The sequence below is a fragment of the Triticum aestivum genome, chromosome 7B (assembly GCF_018294505.1).
Source record: "Triticum aestivum cultivar Chinese Spring chromosome 7B, IWGSC CS RefSeq v2.1, whole genome shotgun sequence".
NCBI lineage: Eukaryota > Viridiplantae > Streptophyta > Magnoliopsida > Poales > Poaceae > Triticum > Triticum aestivum.
Window position 1 is genome coordinate 251,463,456 of NC_057813.1, and position 21,368 is coordinate 251,484,823.

At 47.2% G+C, this 21,368-nt stretch overlaps 1 protein-coding gene across 1 annotated transcript; it reads left to right on the plus strand.

Annotated features, from left to right (window-relative positions):
- The first annotated feature begins 9,614 nt into the window (after positions 1 to 9,614).
- On the plus strand, positions 9,615 to 15,297 carry LOC123156502 (rab GTPase-activating protein 22). Its single transcript, XM_044574623.1, has 5 exons — positions 9,615 to 10,092; positions 11,139 to 11,274; positions 11,429 to 11,478; positions 13,277 to 13,330; positions 13,690 to 15,297. Exons 1-5 carry the CDS (start codon positions 9,857 to 9,859, stop codon positions 14,903 to 14,905), a joined length of 1,692 nt encoding a protein of 563 aa, XP_044430558.1. The 5' UTR covers positions 9,615 to 9,856; the 3' UTR covers positions 14,906 to 15,297.
- The last annotated feature ends 6,071 nt before the right edge of the window (positions 15,298 to 21,368 follow it).

A 21,368-nucleotide genomic window follows, 5' to 3' on the forward strand; every position in this document is an offset into this window, starting at 1 on the left:
GTTCAGTCGGACTGGGGTGGCGAGTATCGCAACCTCAACTCCTTCTTCCAGTTGCTTGGGATCACTCACCGTTTAGCATGTCCACATACACATCAGCAGAATGGTTCAGTAGAACGTAAGCATCGTCACATTGTTGAAGCTGGTCTGACTCTTTTGGCCCATGCATCTGTTCCGTTTCGTTTTTGGAGTGATGCTTTCACCACTGCATGTTTTCTCATCAATCGTACTCCCACTCGTGTTTTGAATATGAAGACTCCCATTGAAGTTCTCCTTAATGAACAACCGGACTACACCTTTCTCAAGGTGTTTGGGTGTGCTTGCTGGCCCCATCTCCGTCCATATAACAAGCGTAAGCTCGAGTTTCGTTCCAAGAAGTGTGTTTTTCTTGGTTATAGCTCTCTTCATAAAGGATACAAATGTCTTCATGTGCCCACTAATCGTGTCTACATCTCTCGGGATGTTGTGTTTGATGAGCATGTTTTTCCCTTTGCCAAACTCCCTGTGTCCACTACCGAGCCACCTGTCATGCATTCATCCTCTGTTGCTTCTGACCAATTTGATGATGTTGCATATTCTCTTCTATTGTTGCCTAATCATGGTGCAGGCACTGGTCGTGGGGCTCGTTTGGAGATTCTGGAAGTGCCATCTTCCTCTTCCTCGCCATCGCCTTCATCCTCGGCACCTTCTATTGTGCATGAGGAGCACATGGCGCCCCTGCATGGCCTCGGTTTCCGTGCTCATGCACGGCCGATCGACGTCTTGGCCCGGTCGCCTCTGGCTTCTGGGCTGCCTTCGCCATCGTCGCGCCCTGCAACCCCGCCGACTGGGCCGGCCTCCTCGGTCTCCGTCTCGCCCAGGGCGTCGGGGCAGTCATCACCAGGCCTGGCCTCGCCCGCCCCTGCCTCGCCCAGGGTGTCTGGGCCCTTCTCATCAGGGCCGGTCTCGCCTTCTCTCGCCTCGCCAAGGCCGTCTGGGCCGGTGTCACTGGAGCTAGCCTCGCCCACTCTCGGTTCGCCCATGGCCTCTGAGCCCCTGCCGTCGGGCCAGTCTTCGCCATGCAGCCCGGAGTCGTCTGTCCCGAGCTCGCCTGAGGTGATTCCTGCATCTCCGGCGACCGTCACGTCTCCGTCACCTTCGCCTCCGCCGGCTCCTGCTGCTGCTCTACGTCCACATACGCGCAGTCGGAGTGGCATTTTTCAGCCTAAGCAACGTCACGATGGCACAGTTGCTTGGTTAGCGGCGTGCATGTCTGCTGCTCTCGCAGATCCATCCTCTGAGCCACACACGTATCAAGCTGCTATGCGCATTCCTCATTGGAGAGAGGCCATGGAGCAGGAGTATCAAGCGCTTCTTCGCAATCAGACATGGACTCTTGTTCCTCCACAATCACGGGTAAATGTCATTGATTCCAAATGGGTTTTCAAAGTGAAGAGGCATTCTGATGGGTCCATTGAGCGCTATAAGGCTCGTCTGGTTGCTCGTGGTTTTCGACAGCGTTTTGGACTTGACTATGAAGACACCTTCAGTCCAGTGGTCAAGCCTACTACCATCAGACTTCTTCTCTCTCTGGCTGTTACTCGAGGTTGGTTTCTTCGTCAGCTTGATGTTCAAAATGCTTTTCTTCATGGTGTCTTGGCGGAGGAGGTTTACATGCGCCAGCCTCCGGGTTTCTCTGATCCGGATCGCCCTGATCATCTCTGTCGTCTGTCCAAGGCAATTTATGGTCTGAAGCAGGCTCCTCGTGCTTGTCATGCTCGTCTTGCAATGGCTCTTCGTGCTCATGGTTTTGCATCATCAACTGCTGACTCCTCATTGTTTCTTCTTCAAAGGCCTGAGGTTACTATGTACTTGTTGGTCTATGTAGATGATATCATTTTGGTCAGCTCCTCTCAGTCGGCTGCTACTGCGCTTGTTCGCTCACTTGGTGCTGATTTTGCGGTCAAGGACCTTGGGAAGCTTCATTACTTTCTTGGTGTGGAGGTTACTTCTCGTGCTGCTGGCCTTGTTATGACGCAGAAGAAGTACTCTCTGGATTTGTTGCAGCGAGCTGGGATGCTTAAGTGCAAACCGACGACTACACCCATGTCTACCACTGATAAGCTCAATGCTGTTGATGGTGTGCTTCTTTCTTCTTCTGATGCGAAAGAGTACAGGAGTATTGTTGGTGGGCTCCAGTACTTGACGATCACGCGACCAGACATTTTCTATGCTGTTAACCGAGTCTGCCAGTATCTGCAGTCACCCCGTGACACTCATTGGTCTGCTGTTAAGCGGATTTTGCGCTATATTCATTTCACGGTGGCTCATGGTTTGCATATTCGGCCGTCTGACTCTGGTTGTCTTTCAGCATATTCTGATGCAGACTGGGCTGGCAATCCGGATGACAGGCGATCCACGGGGGGTTATGCTGTCTTCTTTGGCTCTAACCTGATTGCCTGGAGTGTTCGGAAACAGGCTACTGTCTCGCGTAGCAGTACTGAGGCTGAGTATAAGGCTGTGGCCAATGCCACATCAGAGATCATCTGGGTACAGTCCTTGCTTCAGGAGTTAAGTATACCCCAATCACAGCCTCCTGTTCTTTGGTGTGATAACATCGGGGCTACATACCTTTCTGCAAATCCGGTATTCCATGCCCGAACGAAACACATTGAAGTTGACTATCACTTTGTGCGTGAACGTGTCTCTCAGAAGCAACTACAGATCAAGTTTATTTCTTCCAAGGATCAACTTGCTGACATCTTCACCAAGTCATTGCCTTTGCCACAGTTTGAGACTTGCAGGCGCAATCTTACCCTTCTAGATTCATTAGAAAGTGGCTAAGATTGAGGGAGGGTGTTAGACTGTATTTACATGTGTATATTGTAACGTTGTATACCACCTCATTATATATATATGTGATAGACCACCCCTAGAGGGTTGTGCCGGTTCCCCACAAAGCCTATTGTCTTACAGAAATCCACACTTGTTTGCACGAATTTCGTTTGATTGGTTTGAGTTGTTATGAAAATATATGCAGCTAGTGTTGAATGACTACTTTTTATATCCATGTTTGTGGATTGGTCTCGTTGTTCGTGAACGGATGTTAGAGGTTTTTGTCGGGTTGCACTTGAAGATCCTTTGCTACTGCTTTCGTCCGGGTGCTCCCACGAATTCCGAGCAGAGCCGGTGTGGAACGAGGGAAGGCGGCATGGGCATGCGTCGAGTCGAAAGAAAATGGACGACGCACTTGTTTCATCATCTCGTAATTAACGACCGTATTGTACTCTTACTCACTGGCCAGAGACACTGTCCTTTTCGCTAAAGTATAAGTAGTAGGAACCACTTGGAATGAGTGGTTTAACTATCTAAAAACAATCAACAACAAAAATAGTATAAGTAGTAGGAGTTTTAGATCTATATCTATATCTATCTATACTTACTGATATAAAAAGACTCAAAGGGGCAGATCCAATAATCTCGGTCATCAAATCATGTCAATCCAACGACCTAGACTGCTTTAATGTCGAGCGCTCAGCATGTTTAGCGTGCAGTTAATTTCATGTCAAATATAATGTTAATCACATAATAACATGTAAATAATATCCGCATGTACTTAATATACTTTTAAATTATCATGCAATGCACGTACACGTTCACTAGTAGTACGAAAACATCAGAATTATTTTTCAGGTAACATGAGATTTTTTTTTAGAAAAGGACAAAAACATGAGATGCGTTTAGTGTAGTTTAATTTTTTTTTTGTGGGTGGCGTTTAGTGTAGTTTATGGCTACAGAATCGTCCAAAAATCAATAGCATCATGCCATTATTATGGACCAACACTATTACGGCATTTGCGCCTTTATGAGTTTTTTATTTCTCATAATATAATCGTGCATCAATTTAGCATCTGGTCCACTCCCATCGAGCACTTGCGTATTTTCTTTGACCGTTTGGGTGTTGATTCCATGATGAAACGACTCGTTCAAAAGAGTTGGTCTACTACTAAATCCTATCTTCTCGGTCTGCGCTCAACAACGATCTTTTTGGGTATCGTATAAGCATATAATTTATTGACCACTGATATATGTTTCTCACTCAATGTCGAAAATCGCTACTAGTACTACCTCCCTTTCAGTTTACAAGTCCTGCGCGTATATCTAGGTTGGCAATTTTATCACCCAAATATAAACTATATAACACAAAACTTATACCTTTTAAAAATAGAAATCTGAAGTTTATATTGATATATTTTTTATAATATATGACTTGTATTACGTTGGTCAAATTGACGACCTAGGAATACGCGCATGCCCTATAAACTGAGAGAGAGGGAGTACAAAATAAATAAATGGCTAACATATTATAACAGCCCAATTAATAAGAGATGGACTATCCATTCAACAACCTTCTTTTACACGGAGCCATTTGTAAGAAACATTGTGGACTGACTAACAAGTTGACCTTGGATATGCACGAGTGTAGACAAAGTGTGTATCAAAGACTAGTATTGGATGCCTGCGTATATGAAACTAGTCTAAATTCTAGACGGTAGCCAAGCTAGTGGCAGAAAGTACATGGATGAAACCATGGGCATATGAACCCACTTTAAAAAACACATTTCTAAGAGCAACTCTAGCAGACCCCGCAAAATCCTGACCAGCAAAACGTGTTTGCAGTTCGACGAAAAATCGTTTGCGGGTCGAGAACGAGCACGGCCGATCAGAAACCGTAGATTAAACTGCATAATTAAAAAAAAACAGATTCATGGGAGAAATTGCACCATAGTAGTTCATCATTACATACTACATATATTAGTTCATCACATGATCAAACACTATAAACATTAGTTCATACTACATACTACATCACTACTAGTACTAGAGGTGGTGGGGATCTCACGACGGCGAGCTCGTGGCCATGGACGACGCCGTGGAGGAGCTCAATCCGCATCGCCGGAGCTGCCGAGGTCGATGTACTTCTCCCTCTGCTCCTCACGGATGCGCCGCCACTCGTCGTCCTTCTCCTTGGCGGCGAGGTTGGCCGCGACCGTCTGCTTGAACACGAGGTCTTCGAGCTCCTCCTGGTGGCGATGGCGCTCCACCTCCTCGCGCAAGCTCCGATCGGCAACGGCGGCCGTGACCGCGTCGACATCGGCGACAAAGTCCTCCGGCCCGATGACTCCGCGGTTGCCAAGCTCCTCGGGCTCCTGCTTGACGGCGACCTCCTCCGGCTCCTCTGACCACTCCTTCTTCACGGGAAGAAGGCCCACGCCGGAAAAGGAGGAGCTCCCGGCGTAAGAAGAAGATCTCGCCACCGAGGACGAGCCCACGGCCAAGGATGGCGTACGGCCGTGCCGACGGTCGTATTCATCCGTCTCCCGGACGCGGAAGCTCGGCGGCGGCGATAGGCCGCGGTTGGTCCACTTCCTCACCCTGCGCTTCCTCGCACCATCCGGCCAGATGCGCCGCTCGTGCTCGAGGTCGCTGCCGCCGCCGGATCTGCTCCCGGAGCCGCGTCCAGAGCTCCACATGCGGCCCCACATGACAGATGGAGGCGGAAGGGGCTTGCCGGCGATGACAAATGTGCGATGGGGAGTGAGGAATTGCGTGAGGAGGCGGCGGCGGGGGGATAGGGTTTCGACCCGCAAACGCATCGCGAAACCGTAGATATACTGGTCGGGGCGGGCGGTTTGCGGGCCGCGGTAAATATTTTTACGGGCCGAGCGAGTATACGGGCTCTGTTCTAGCCAGAAAATCGGGCCGAGCCCGTATACTTGCCGGAATTTTGCAGGTTGGAGCCTTTTGCGGGGTCTGCTAGAGATGCTCTAAATGTCCAAAAATTCTGGAAAAAAAATCACGCATACATCTTTATATAAAAATATCTTTTTTTGGCACGTGTAAAAAGACAAAAAATGTGTCATGGAACCCATAAACAACCAACATAAGAAGCGGGATGGTTAGGAGGAGAGTGCTATTCCCAGCCCACCTGGATTCATGTTCTAGACTTGATGTTGATGCCTGAATTTTTCTGGATTTATTTCAGGCCTTTCGGCAATATGTGTTGTCTCGGTCTCTCGAAGATGCTCATAAAGGTAGGGTGTGCTTGTTTTCGTTCATAGGGGTGAGTGTGCGTTTGTACGAGCGTATGTATATATACTGTGTTAAAAAAGTGGGCATGTACCAAACCAAAATCATACTTTAGCGGGGAGAGATACTTCCTCCGTTTCTTTTTGTATGCATATAACATTTGGTTAAAGTCAAACTTAATAAAGTTTGACTAACTTTATAGAAAAAATATCAACATCTACAATATTAAAGCTATATGGTATGAAAATTAAATTTATAATGCATCTAATAATATTGATTTCATATTGTGAATGTTGATTTTTTTCTATAAACTTAGTCAAAATTGTCAAAGTTTGACTTTGACCAAGATTTATATGCAAACTGCAAAAAAACGGAGGGAGTACATGCCGAATTTTTAGTTCTCACAATAAGTATACCAAACATTAAATAATATTGATATACAAGAACTTCAACTTATCATACGAAAAAGAGAGGAAGAACTTCAAAGAATTAGCTGATTATAAACTGGTTTATTATTCATAAACCAACCAAATTTATTTTCTAAAGACAACATTCTAACCAATTAATTCCCAAGATAAGTACCAAGCATTAAATATGATATAGTAAAGATGCTTGAAATGGGGTAAATTAAACAAATTACTACTAGTTGATTTCATATTTGTAATTCATAAAGCACCATATTCTTCTATCGATTGACCGAATTTGCATCACCACCAAAAATAATTACAATACCAAAGAACATCAACAAAAAAGAAAAAGATTGCCCACAGACAAAAGAAAAGAAATAGAGTTGGTCTGTTTTGATCTCTGGTATGCACGAGTAAGAACAAGGCACGGATAAAAACTAGAGTCAATCTGTGTTACCAGTCTAAATCTCATGTGGCAGTCAGGTGTAACAACCTTATATTGGGTGACCAGTCTGAAAGATTTTTTTTCAAACACAATACAGATGTAGACGTTCATATATACGCACATACATTCACCTCTATAAATACACACTCGCATACCATATCTCTATGAGCACCTTCGAGAGACAGAGCCGACACATCATCTCGAGGTTGACAAAATTACCACAAGCGTCTCCTCAATCGACGGGAATATCTACTCCAACTGAACGAACATCATCGAAAAATATGAGCACGAGTGTCAAGTCTAGAACTAAAACCTAGTGGATTGGCTCCACAAAGAAACATAACCTTTTGAGTTAGACTCGATTCATAGTACGAAAGAGTTTTTTTTTGCATGGTAATACGTGTCTCATTCATATCATAAAGATTAAAGTACAAGTCACGTAAGGACCGACATAACAAAACTAAAAAGATAGCAGAACATCTCTGAGCTTGACACCAACGCTCATCACCTGCCTCCGGCACCACGACAGCAACCACCGAAGAAAAGAATGATGGATCACCTCCTCACCCGAGCTCGACGCGGCTCCATCGCTGATATGCAGCTTTGCGGACCTCCAAGGTGGCTCACCAAAAGTGAAGCCCTTACCGTTGAACGAATCAGACCGGGGCAACACCCCGGACACGCCATCGAATTCCAGATCTGGCACCCCACCGTGACTAAGACGTCGCGGAAGGAAACCATACCTGCCATCCACGAACCACAAACCCAGCACATGTTCCGTCTTCCAGATGTCGTCGATGCAGACCACAATCTGCATCCGCTCCTGGACTACCTCCCAAGCTCCGCGCCGACGCTGGAGCAAACGTTGTCACAACGGCGGAGCCCGGGGACACAGGTCCACCACGAGGATGCCACCGCCGCCACGCCATCCTTGCTTGAACAGACTGGTTTCTAAATTCATCCCCAACCATAGGACCAATGGCCTTGTCAAGGAAGGATCCGAAGAATCTTTATTCAACGTTGTCATCGTCGCCGTCGAAACAAAGACGATGAAAGCCTAAAAACCTAAAACTATGAGGGAGTAAAAACGATCCACACGCGTGGATCCGGCGACCCCCTCACCACCGACGACCGAGGTCGCCGGAGGAGGGGAGCCGCCGGAGGACGGCGCTGAAAGATTGGGTCTTCTGGCGGCGGCTAGGGTTTCCAGCCGCTAGGGACAGGAGGAAAATCGGGGCGGACCTAATAGTACGAAAGAGTTATACATATCAAATTTGGATTGTTTCGCTACTATACGTAAGTACTTCTAATTACATGAAGTAATTAATTATAGTATAAAAGAAAGATACGGAGCTATTGAATATTTTCAAAAGGAATGATATAGACTGGCTACGGACATAGAAACCCATAAATAACCAACACAAGAAGCGGACACATACCAAACCAAAATCTCATACTTTAGCGGGGAGATACCTGCCAAATATTTAGTTTGCACGACAAGTACCAAATGTTAAATAAGATTGACATAAAAAATATAAATAAGATCTTACTAAATCCTTGAAATGAAAGAAGTTCATCCTATTCTACAAAGAGGGAGGAAAAACTTAAAAAAAATTAGCTGATTACGGCTCGGTCTATAATTCATGAACCAACCGAATTTATTCTTTATAGATATCATTCCAGATAATTAATTTCCGAGATAAGTACCAGGCTTTAAATAAGATATTGTACTAAAAATGCTTGAAATGGGATAAAAATTACTACTAGCTGATTTGGAATTTATAATTCATAAACCACCGTATTCATTACGGACCGAATTTCGCATTACCACCAAGAATAAGTACAGTACACCAAAGAACAAAGACAACTCCCTACAAAAAAGATACTTGAACGGTCACACTGACTTGGGTTGGTTCCACCGAAAAGTAACCTAAACTTTTGTGCTAGACTCGATTCGTAGTACGAAAGTGATATGCGTATCAAATTTGGATTGCTTCGCTACAACGTAAGTACTTCTAATTACATGAAATATTAATTATACTATAAAAGAAAAATACAAAGCTATTGTATACTTTCAAAGGAATGGCATAGACTGGCTAAAGACATGGAAACCCATAAATAACCAACACAAGAAGCGGACACATACCAAACCAAAATCTCATACTTTAGCACGGAGAGATACATGCCTCAGGGCAAGTACCAAACATTAGATAAGATTGACATAAAAAATTTGAATAAGATCTTACTAAATCCTTGAAATGGAAGAACTTCAACATATTCTATGAAAAGAGAGGAAGAACTTCAACAAAATTGGCTGATTATGAATCGGTCTATTATTCATAAACCAACCGAATTTATTTTCTAGAGATACCATTCCAAACAATTAATTCATGAGATAAGTACCAGGCACTAAATAAGATATTGTACCAAAAATGCTTGAAATTGGATAAATTAAAAAAATTACTACTAGCTGATTTGGAATTTATAATTCATAAACCACCGTAGTACTATTCATTATCGACCGTATTTCGCATTACGACCGAGAATAATTACAGTACTGCCAAAGAACAAAGACTACTCCATACAAAAAGATACTCGAACGATCACACTGACTCGTGGGCCCGGGAAATCCTACTACTACCTCATACGTCAGTCTCAGTACGCGACTGTTTAAAACCAGCACCCACCGCACCCACCTTTTTTTAACTCCCCTTGTCTCCCTTCGGAGAGAGAGAACCGAATCACCAATCGACCGCACAGTTGATCCGCATCCGCCACTGAGTCCCACCTCGCCGCCGGCGAGGTCCGCGTCGTTGTCCGGCGGCGTCGATGGAGAGGCCCGCCGTCCTCACGCGGGAGAAGTCGGTGTGGGCTTGGTCCCGGTAGTTACAATCGGTTGGTGGGGGCGGGGCAGGAAGGACAGGAGAGCGCCGCGGCGATGAAGGCCCTGCGGCGATCCAGCACCTCGTCTTCGTCCTCATCCTCGTCGTCCCCGAGGACGCCATCCTCGCCGCCGCCGCCTTCGTCGCGGATCCACCGCCGTTCGCTTCTGCTCGTCGCCTCGTCGGCCTCCTCTTTGGCGGCGTTGGGGAAATCGGCCGCGGCGGCTTCGGCTTCAGCGTCGCCGTTGCTTACCGCAGATTCCTCGTCGTCGTCCCCACCGAATTCGGACCGGTCAGTTTTCTCGTCCGGAGTTATGACCACCGATTAATACAGAAATGAAGTTGCTTAAATGGGGGATTTTTGTCCAATAGCATTTTTTGTTTTCTTGGCCCATACCTCATAGTTAGATTAAATCAACTAATGATGCTCAAAATTATGCTTCTTGTGTGTGTTTTGTTGGAAATGGTGGTTTGGTCAGTGGTAGTACTGATGTAGATGCCCCTTTAGACTAAAAAAAATGTTACTTTTGTTTAAGTGCTCACTGGTCAGACCAAGTTATTTATGCTTTGATCTAGATAAGGCTTAGTTAGGAGTTCACACTTCGTAGGCAGGAAGTCGTAGCTCACCTTGTTAGTTCCGTTTCCGTGAAATGCTCGCCAGTTGTTCAGCCAATTTAGCACCAAAATCAATGAGTCATCTTAAAAAAGTTTGGACATGCAGGGTGTTTTGGTTTCATTTGTTGGCAGCTGTAGAGTTGTTTCGCAAATATGTGCCATGGATTTGTTCATTGCAATTGTTTCCTAGTATCGTGAACTGGGCACCTTCAGCATCTGTTTGAGTGGTCTGTTCAGAGTTACTCCCTCCGTCCCATAATTATATTGGTTGTAATAACATCTTATATTATGGCTTATGGGACGGAGGGGGTAGATTACAAGTTGTATGTGGGTGTTGGTAGCAACTCATAAAGAGGTACATTTAGCTTCTAAGGTTTGCATTACCTGTGGCAGCTGTGTCCAAAAACAGTTTTACACCAAACCGTGAAATCCTTAATTTAGTTTTTCGTACTAACTTCACCACCCTATTTGAAAAGCAACAAATGAAAATGAACTGTGCCACTGATTGCCGGTTTCCATGGGTTGAGTAAAAATCGTTTTGAACACCCCTAACATGTGACTAACAACCTTTGGTTGTAGAACAGTAGAAGGAAAGTTGTATTGTGAATACAATGCTGAACTGCAGTAATGCATAACTTAAATCATCACCGAATTATCATTTGGTCGCACCACTTTATAGAATTATCTATTTCATTTTTTATAAAGCAAGCAATCTTTTTCCAGAGGTGCAATTAAATCTCCATGGTCTCGGAGGAAAAGAAAACAAGCACTCTCTTGTCAAAACTGGAGCCGTCTATTTTCTGTGAATGGGAAGTTTCGTGATGGAGGAAGAAAATTTCTGAAGAAAGTTCGCAGTGGGGTAAGTTTCGTTAGTATCCAGGTTTTATTTGTAATGGATGTCCGACACACATATGTGATCATTAGCTATACTCATGTTAACTATGATGTAATGTTCTGCATCTAAGTCCACTTTAAAGAATGACAAGGTTATTAATTCTATAATTCTCTTACAGGGAATTGAACCAGGTATCAGGGCTGAAGTTTGGCCCTTTCTACTTGGAGTGTAAGTTACCCGATCTCTCTATTTTTATACATCTAGTATGTTATAACAATCATCTTGTTAACATGGTTTGAAGTTGTAAGCTTGTAGACATGATTGCAATTTCAGTAGCAAGCATCTCGCGTTTTTTTCCTGTAGTTTAGAGAGGGTTTTCATTGTTCTAGTACTCCTTGAGTACTTAATGTTATTTACCTGTTGCTGTCTGCCTCTCTATTTGTTGCGTGCTAAGCAAAATAATGTTGTGACCCTCAAAGAATGTACGGTGAACCTATTGAAATATTACCTATCTGGGCCCCTTCTTTTGCATGTGCTAGCAGAGTTTTTAGGATTAAATCACCTATAGCATCAAGAACTGTTTAGACAACCTTGCATGCGGTATAAACATCTCAGTTGATGGCAAATGTAAACTGGGTTAAACTAGTATGCCTGAACTGTAATCTGGCCTTGAAGTGCTGCGAAGCATGCGTTTGATGGCTGTATCATAGTTTAGGCATGAAATCCGAACATTGTGTCACTCATGCTTAGCTGGTTAATGCAGAGAGCCATCAATTATGGCTTTTAAGGTGTGTTCTGAACCTCCTTCCTGTCCTTGCATGCATTTAAGTATGAACTTGTTGAGCTGTTGTTTAAATATATCAGTATAATGTGAACCTCTTGTCAATCTATGCTCGTGATAGCGAGTAATACTCTGCTCTTGTAGTTATTTCAGCCATATAGTTGAAAGTGATATTTCACATGATAGCTGCAATAGAGATAAAATCTGATATTGCACCATGTGTTGAAAACTGCAAAGTCTATTTGATTCAATGGATTTCCAAAGGAATGTTAGAGGATTCTGATCCTTATGAAATTTTCCCACATGGGTTGTTTGATTCATTTGTACTAGGTTCTGTAGGAAAAATTTCCATCCACTCCAGCCTCTTGGAAAGAATGCTATGTTTCTCCTATGCACAATAAAAAAAACTGTTCAATCTTGTATAGTAGTGAAGATAGCATGACATTCCAAACCTGCGTTTGGGAATCCTGCAAATCCAAGAGGCAAATGGTTTCGGTGACCTGGATTTTCATAGCCAGCTTTTCACATTGTTCTTTCTGTCTGTCAAGAAAAGGCATACACCACCGAAATTGAATAGAAGAATTATAGCCCATGTTTAGCAAAATCCAAGTTCCTACCAAATTAGTGTAGATTAATAAAACTGCTCTTTAACGATCACCAACATGCACAGCAAACAGTTTTAAGACCCAGACAGGCGAGTAAGCTGTTATGGCAACTGATCAAGAAAACTACTCTTACAGAATACAGTTTTAAGACCCAGACAGGCGAGTAAGCTGTTGTGGCGACCGGTTGAACGGTTGGAACTATGGTGCGAGCTGCTTGATTGTGGCCAGATAGCATACTGTATTTGTCAGCATCAAGTTCAGCTCAGGTTGTACTGTTATAGCCTGATAGGGAAGGTCCTCCGTGAGGGTGAGGCTGAGGCTTGACACATATTTTACACTATTTTCTTTCACTGTTTCCATAAATTGTCCAATTGCTGAAGTGGACCAGACCTGCCAATAGTCTAGGACTTTTCGGTCTAACTGGTCTTGTCAGGTTTTTTAAACCATGCTTCAGAATTCAGAACCGTGTCTGAAACAGTAATATTTGGTGGTTCTGTTTTATATGGTGAAGTAAAATCTAATGTGAACCTGTGAACAAAGTACCTCGATATTGTCTTTTAAAACATTTAATAAGTGCTTCTTGCTTAGTAGGCTTTTTACACTAAGTCTGAAGATTGACCAAATTTCTTGTCATATACAGCTATGATTTAAATAGTTCTGAAGAGGAAAGAAATATCATCAGGACAAAGAAAAGGTAACATTTTCATAACAACTGACCTTCTGTCGGTCCTTTCTAGATTTTAGTTGTACACATGGTCTGCATTTATTATTACTCACCTTCACATATAGCACGAAGTGAGAGTAGATAAGTACTCCCTCCATCCCAAAATAAGTGTCTCAACTTTGTACTAACTTTAGTGCAAAGTTGTACTAAGGTTGAGACACTTATTTTGGGACAGAGGGAGTAATACATATAAGCTTGGGTGGAACTTCCATGACCCATGTTGGAATTTCTGTGTTTCAAATTATCAGACGAGAATGGAATGTGAATACTGACTTTAATGATGTCTGATTAATTTATTGACATTTTGTTTGGCACATCTTCTGGTGCAGGAATGAGTACGAAAAGCTCAGGCGCAAATGCCATCAAATTCTGAACTGCCAAAAGGGATTTGGGCTAAAGGTTATAAATGAAATCAACAATGAGGGGTGTTCTCGTGGTGTGCCTTATCTGCAAGATGTTAGTGCAAGTGTTTCTGTATCAGCCAAGGAATTTAATTGTTCAGGGAGTGAGGCAAATAGTCCGGATAATGCTGCCTGTGGTGCTGCAGAATGCATGGATGATGATACAAGTGAGTTAACTTGTGTAGATCCATCTATGGCAGAATCAGAATCTTCTGACTCTGCATCTTCTGATGAAGAAGACCATGGGCAGATATCCGTCTGTGCTGATATAGAAGAGAACTGCGCTCCAGAGCCTAAATTTGACAGGAGTACCTCGTCCAAGTCAGACTTCTTTAGATCTAACAAAACTCCAGAGGATTTTGCAACATGGCAGCGCATTATACGTCTGGATGCTATCCGGGCAAACACAGACTGGGCTTTATTCTCCTGTAACCAGGCTGAAATCTCCGAGGAAAAGGCATTGCAGTGTGCATTGTCTGTTGGTTTGAAAGATTATGACCATTTACAGCCTTATATGGTATATCATGCTGCCCGGTTAGTTGCATTGCTTGAGGCGTATGCACTCTATGATCCAGAGATTGGCTACTGCCAAGGTATGAGTGACCTGTTGTCACCTATAATTGCGGTAATGAAGGAAGACCATGAAGCATTTTGGTGCTTTGTGGGCTTCATGAAGAAAGCTCGGCACAACTTCAGGCTGGATGAGGTTGGAATAAGAAGACAGTTGAAGACTGTCTCCCAGATAATCAAGCGCAAAGACTCGCACCTCTATAGACACCTGCAGAAGCTGCAGGCTGAGGACTGCTTCTTTGTGTATAGAATGGTGTTGGTCCTCTTCAGGAGAGAGCTTACCTTTGAGCAGACTTTATGCCTGTGGGAGGTGATGTGGGCTGATCAGGCGGCTGTTCGAGCTGGGATCGGAAGGTCCACATGGGGAAGGATAAGGCTCCATGCTCCTCCAACCGATGATTTGTTGCTCTATGCCATTGCGGCCTGCGTCCTGCAGAGGAGGCTGATCATCGAGAGGTACAGCAGCATGGATGAGATACTGCGGGAGTGCCATAGCATGGCTGGGCAGCTCGACGTTTGGAGGCTGCTAGATGATGCGCACGACTTGGTTGTTAACCTCCACAATAAGATCTGATTCAATCGGTCTTTTCGGATCGTTTGTAGACCTAAAAAATATGCCCGAGGTATGTTCTCAGTGAAAGTGAACTTTCATCTGTTGTTTGTCACCCGGCATAAAAACCATTCTAGGTATAGAGATTGTTGTAAGTTTAAGTGGATAAAGTTGCCTTGAAAGAAAAGAGAACATGGAAGATCAAGTATCCCAATTTCAGCAAAATACAGTACATCTTTGGATGTCCATAGTTACCAGGTTACTGCCATTGTAAACAGTGGTTGTTTAATTTAATGTAGGGAACTTGCTGTTTTTGCCTTAAAAATTTCCTTCTTGGCAAGAACAGCATTCCCCACCTTTTATAGTCGAAACAGATTTTTACCCTTATTAAGGAATAAAGAGCAGTATACAAACTACTTGCTCTGTTGTGTTTACTGATAGTATTTGCACCGAATGAACTTCCATCTCACACACGCAGATCACAGCTCCCACTTTCCTTGCTGTTGTACTCAGAATGGTACACAGTATGTTTGAGATAGAGAAAGGGTTGGATGCTGTCGTGTGAATCACATGCACAGCTGTTGGAAATTCAGATTCAGATGTGCACATCCGAGACTGAGCTGAATCACATGCTCTAGTGGAGGCATTTCCTTTTTTTTTGAAGCAGAACCACTTGGATTCACTTAAACCAGGCCCGCCAAATCGGCGTCCAGCAGGGGTAATATAAAGTCTGGGGCATCGTACATCCATACATAGAGAGGGTCATCCGACCCCAAACCAAACTGCGCTAGATAATGCGCCACCTTATTACACATACGGTTGCAGTGCATGAACTCATGCGACTGAAAGGATGCAATACACAAGCTTTTAGCTTCCCTGAAAAGAACTCCCAGCTCAGAGGCGTCGTGCTCCCGCCCGTTCAGTGCATTCACCAGAGTAAGACAGTCGGACTCAAGAATGATGCGCTGCGCCCCAAGCTCCGAAACGCCCTCGATTGCTTTCAGGCATGCGTTTGCCTCCGCCTGAAGAGGGCTCCTGACGTATTCTAGTTTGCCTGCAGCAGCAGCCAGGAACTGTCCAGATTCATTTCTAGCAACAAAGCCCCACGCTGCAGCGCCTGTCTCCCCATTGTATGCAGCGTCAAAATTCAGTTTAACCATAGCAGATGGAGGAGGGCACCATTTTTGCACCGGAGGAGCTGGTGCTGGCGAGCGGTGCACTGTACTCATACCGAAATCCATGAGGTGTCTGCTAATGAATTCGCTCATCTCCTGGGGTGTCTTCCGCTCCTCGCCCGAATTCACCTTGTTTCTGGAGGTCCACCAGTCCCACAGCAGGACTGCCACACGCAGTATCATGTTACGGGGCAGAGTGAAGATCTGTTCAAACATGCCATGCGGATCCTGACAGGCTAGAAGTTGCAAGCGAACATCTTCCAGGTTTTGCTCCCGCCACACAGCCTTCACTAGTTTGCATTTGAGAAACAAGTGGCCACCGTCTTCATCAAGTCTGGAACACATCGGACAGAGCGTATCTAACTGTATGTGCTTCCTCTTTATGTTCATTCGTGTTGGTAAACTATTGTGAGCTAGTCGCCACAGGAACATTCGAACCTTCCCAGGAAGATCAAGTTTCCAGATATGTTGCCAGTTCATCATCACGTGCACTTGTCCGGAAGAAGTTCCTGCATCCCGTTGGCCCTCCGCTTCCTTTATGCTCACCCCTAGGTGATATGCAGATTTCACAGAGAAACGCCCCCTTTTATCAAAGTGCCATGCAGGAAAGTCCTCCATATCTGGTTTCACCGGGATGGATAGGATAATCTGGGCATCCTCCTCAGTGAAAAGTCCGTGCACAAGATCAACATCCCACCCTTCTGTCACCGGGTTCATCAGCTCGCTCACTTTGGAGATGATCGCCTGCCCCTGCTGCGTTATTGGTCTCCTCGTCACACCCCTCGGCAGCCACGGGTCCTGCCAAATATCCACCTGCGATCCGTCTCCTATGCGCCAAATCAAGCCTTGTTTCAGAAGGTCTCTCCCCTTTAAGATGCTACGCCATGTGTAGGACATGCCTGGTTGCTCTTGAGCCTCTAGGATGGAGCAGTTTGGGAAATATTTCGCCTTGAGTACAGCTGCGCACAAAGACTCCGGGTGTTGGAGCAGCCGCCAGCTTTGCTTCGCAAGCATTGCCTGGTTGAAAATATGGAGATCCCTGAACCCCCGCCCCCCCCCCCTGCTGCTTCGTCTTCATGAGTTTCTCCCATCCAAGCCAGTGGCATTTGTGCGTCCCATCCTGCTGGTTCCACCAGTACCGGCACACACCATGGCACTAATCTCCTCACACAAACTCTTAGTTAAATCAAAACAGGACATGGCATAGGTTGGGATGGCCTGGGCGACGGCCTTAATGAGAGTTTCCTTTCCCACCTTTGACAGAAGTTTCTCCAACCAGCCCTGTATTCTTTTCCATATCATCTCCTTTATATACTCAAACTCTTTTGACTTTGCAGCCCCGAGATGCACAGGCAAGCCAAGGTATCGTTCATTCTTTGATTCTCTTTGGAGACCCAAGACCTGAAGAACTCGTCGTTTATTTTGGGCGTTAGTGTTCTTGCTGAAGAAAGCCGACGACTTGTCCCTATTGATCTTTTGCCCCGACTGTGCTTCGTACAGATCAAGAATCTCCTGCAGTCGGGCAACACTAGCCTCGGTCGCTTTCATAACAATGAGTGAGTCATCCGCAAAAAACAAGTGGTTGATGCTAGGGGCCCCGGGGCAGACCTTGACTCCCTCAATCGCACCATCCTGTTCTGCTTGCTGTAACAAAACCGAGAACGCCTCGGCACATATGATAAACAGATACGGCGACAAAGGATCTCCTTGACGGAGACCTCGCTGCGGGAGGAAAGCTTCCATTAGTTTGCCATTAACTCTCACACGATAGGACACTGATCTCACGCATTGCATCACAAGCGCAACCCAGGTGGGAGTAAAGCCCATAGTTAGCATCATTCGTTCCAAAAATGCCCACTCCACCCGGTCATACGCTTTACTCATATCGAGCTTCACTGCCACCAGTCCTTGTCGTCCCCCCCTTCTTCTTATGCATCAGGTGGGTGATCTCATAAGCTAGCAGAACATTATCCGTGATTAGCCTCCCCGGGACAAAAGCTGATTGGGATGGGGATATTAAGTCCGGAAGGATCACCTTCACCCGGTTGGCAAGAACCTTCGAGATAAGCTTAAACAGGACATTGCAAAGGCTGATGGGGCGATATTGTGTGAGAGACTCCGGGGTCTTGACTTTCGGTATGAGCACAATTGTGGTTTCATTCCACCCCGGTGGCATCACTCCTGGTTGTGTTACTGTTGGCGCTGTTTCCATCGGCGATTCAGACGTGACAGCTGCGTCCACTTGATTTGAGGACGTCTTCTTCCGCGGAGCAACGAGAGAAACGGTGCTGATATTTGCACTGCTCGGGGGACACCTGCGCTAGAATCCAAAGCCTTGATGCGATCTTACCTGAAGCAAAAGGAGGCAACCACCACCGTCAGCTTCAGTTGCCATGGCCATGGGACACACGCGCGCATTATGTGTTTCCCGGCCCCGCGCCTTAGACCGCCTGCTTCTAGTTCACAGATCTTCGCATATCCTCGTGGCACATACAAGACACCTGAACGAGTCATACAAGTATAACATCAGTCATCAGGGAAGTGACAACTCACAATGATATGATAGCAACATGTGATGTATTTACCTTAATACCATTTCAGGGCTAACGATGGTAAGCACTGGACGTCCCTCTGACCTAGCCAGAGCCAAGTCAGAGTGTTAGAAGGGAGAGAGGGATTTGATGAAATTGTTGTTGTATTGCTTGAGCCTCGTGGGCATATAAATAGGAGTACAAAGACCAACTTGGAGTACAAGACAAGGCAGGACCAAATCCTAGTCTATCCTATACTTCCTAATAATCCTTATAATCAACATCCCCCGCAGTCACAACGGTAGCGACGCAGACGATGATACTGGAGAAGAATCCAAAGGCAAGCCGACGGACACCTCCCACAGTTGTAATGGTCGATGCATCGCGAAAGTCGTGGCTGGAGTGAAAACTAACAAGGTTGCTCAAGCAGGCCTTAGCCCTTTGTGCCGTTTGTCGATGTAGCCGAGAGCGTGGGTGGTGGAGCCGTGGTCGAGGTAACCGTGCGAAGAATGCCGTGGTCAATGTCGAGTCGGGGTAGCCGGTTCGAGGAAGTCGTCGTGGAGCCGCGGGCGCAAGGAGGCGCCGAGTTAGTCATGGGCGCAGTGGTGTCGAAGTAATGGTGCGCCAGGAAGTAGATGATGTTGACGACACGTCGCGCCGGGGTTGCCAACCCTGGGGACACATCGTAGACGAAGGCACGCGCCGGTGCTGCCAGCACCGGGCATGCGTAGACGGATGAAGACAAAGTTGACGAGGCGCCGCACCAGGCTTGCCAGGGCGGGGACACGTCGTGGACGAAGGCACGTGGCGGTGTTGCCAGCACAGGGCATGCGTAGACTGAGACCTGCACAAGTTGTACGCCATGTCGAAGAAGTCGGAGAGGCCAGCCTCGACGACGGTTGCGGCGTCCATCGGCGCGGGGTCGATGTCACCAACGATGGTCGGAGTAGACAAAGTGGTTGATGTAGATGATGGCGACGGTGGCGACGGGCTGGTGCTGGACGAAGGCGAACGGGATGGACGGGCGGCGGGCGGCAGCCACAGAGGTAGCGGCGGCGGCGGCCAAAGAAGAGCGGCGGCGGTGGCCCGATGGCGGCGGCGGCTAGGTTAGGAGTGCGGCGGCGGTGCTCGAAGTAGGCGAAGAACCCGACAGCATGACGAAGACCGACGTGGACGGTGGCGTTCCCGCGTCAAGGAAGACGGCGCGGCGCATACCACGGGAGGTCGACGCGCGGTGACGACGAGTGGACCGTGGGCCACGGCGCTACGGCCCGAAGGGGCAACGCAGCGGCGGCGGGCAGGTTGGGGCGACGACAGGAAGACCTCGGGACGGCGGTGGGGACCGCGGGCCGCGGCGCTACGACCCGAAGGGGTGGTGCAGCGGCGGAGCGCGGGTCGGTGCAACCGCGGGGACGGCCTCGAGTCGACGGCTAGGACCGCGTATCGCGGCACTACGGCCCGTAGGGGCGACGCAGCGGCGACGCACGAGTCGATGCAGCCGCGAGGAGAACCACGGGGCGGCGGTGCTGCGGCCCGACGGGGCGACGCAGCGGCAGCCCGTTACTCGATCGGCGGAGGGGCGCGCTTTACTCGGGGACACTCTTCACGGGACCTGCGGGGGCGCGCATAACCGACTGGCCAGGTCGGTCGCGCGGCGTAGATGAGGCGGATCGCGGCGTCGAGCGGGTGATCAAGCTGATCGCGCGCGAGGTCGGGGACGCCGTTCGGTGAAGACGGGGTGGCGGCGGAGTCTGAGATGAAGCCGGCGACGATGGACGGCGTGGGACGACGAGCGAACAAGCACGTCAACACGGGCACCTGGGCCACCAAAGCAGCGCCGGCGCCCGGGCAGCGAGGCCCGAGCGACCAACGGAGCAGCGGCGCCCGAGCTCAAGGCCGCCGACGGGCCTGACGCAGCCGGGGACGAGGCCGGCGAGGCAACCCGCAGGGCCACCGTGCAGACGCGGCGGAGGCGGGTGGCGTGGATCGATTGGCGGGCCAACGCGCGAGCGGCGGCTATGATTGGCCGCCGCATGGCGCGAGGCCGCCGGGTGCAGGTGATGCAGGTGTCCCGGTCGGAGCAGGACGGTGACGGCCGGCGCGCGGACGACGGCCTTGAGGGCTGCCTGTCGCGCAAGGCCGTCGGGTCGGTGAAGTAGCCGGCCGGTCACGCCGGTGTCGAAGTAGAGGCGTGGGGTGTCGACGGCGGAGGCAGGCAACGCAAACCCATTAAGAATAGATCGAAAAACAAAAAAGAAAAACGTGAATCAAAACGACCGGCGAGAGAGCGAAAAGATTTCCCGGAGCAAGGGCTCGGAATAAAGACTCTCTAGGACAGCCGGTCAACACGGCCGGCGAACGAACCCTAGGTACGGGCGGCGCGTTCCCCGGCGGCGGTCATGGAGGCCGACCGCCCCAGGGGTGGCGTGCGGGTGCGGAAGCGGCGGCGGCTAGGGTTTAGAACCCGGAAACTAATACCATGTTAGAAGGGAGAGAGGGATTTGGTGGAATTGTTGTTGTATTGCTTGAGCCCCGTGGGTATATAAATAGGAGTACAAAGATTAACTTAGAGTAAAAGATAAGGCAGGACTAAATCCTAATCTATCCTATACTTCCTAATAATCCTTATACTCATTACAGAGGACGTCGTTCCGGAAATGCTAAATTTACCAAAATTAGGAACTTCTATAGAGGTTTTTTTTTTCAAACTTTATAAAGGTTGAGAAGGCAATTGGCAACCAACTACTAATTGATAGTCAATCCTTTAGAGGTTTGCCTAAA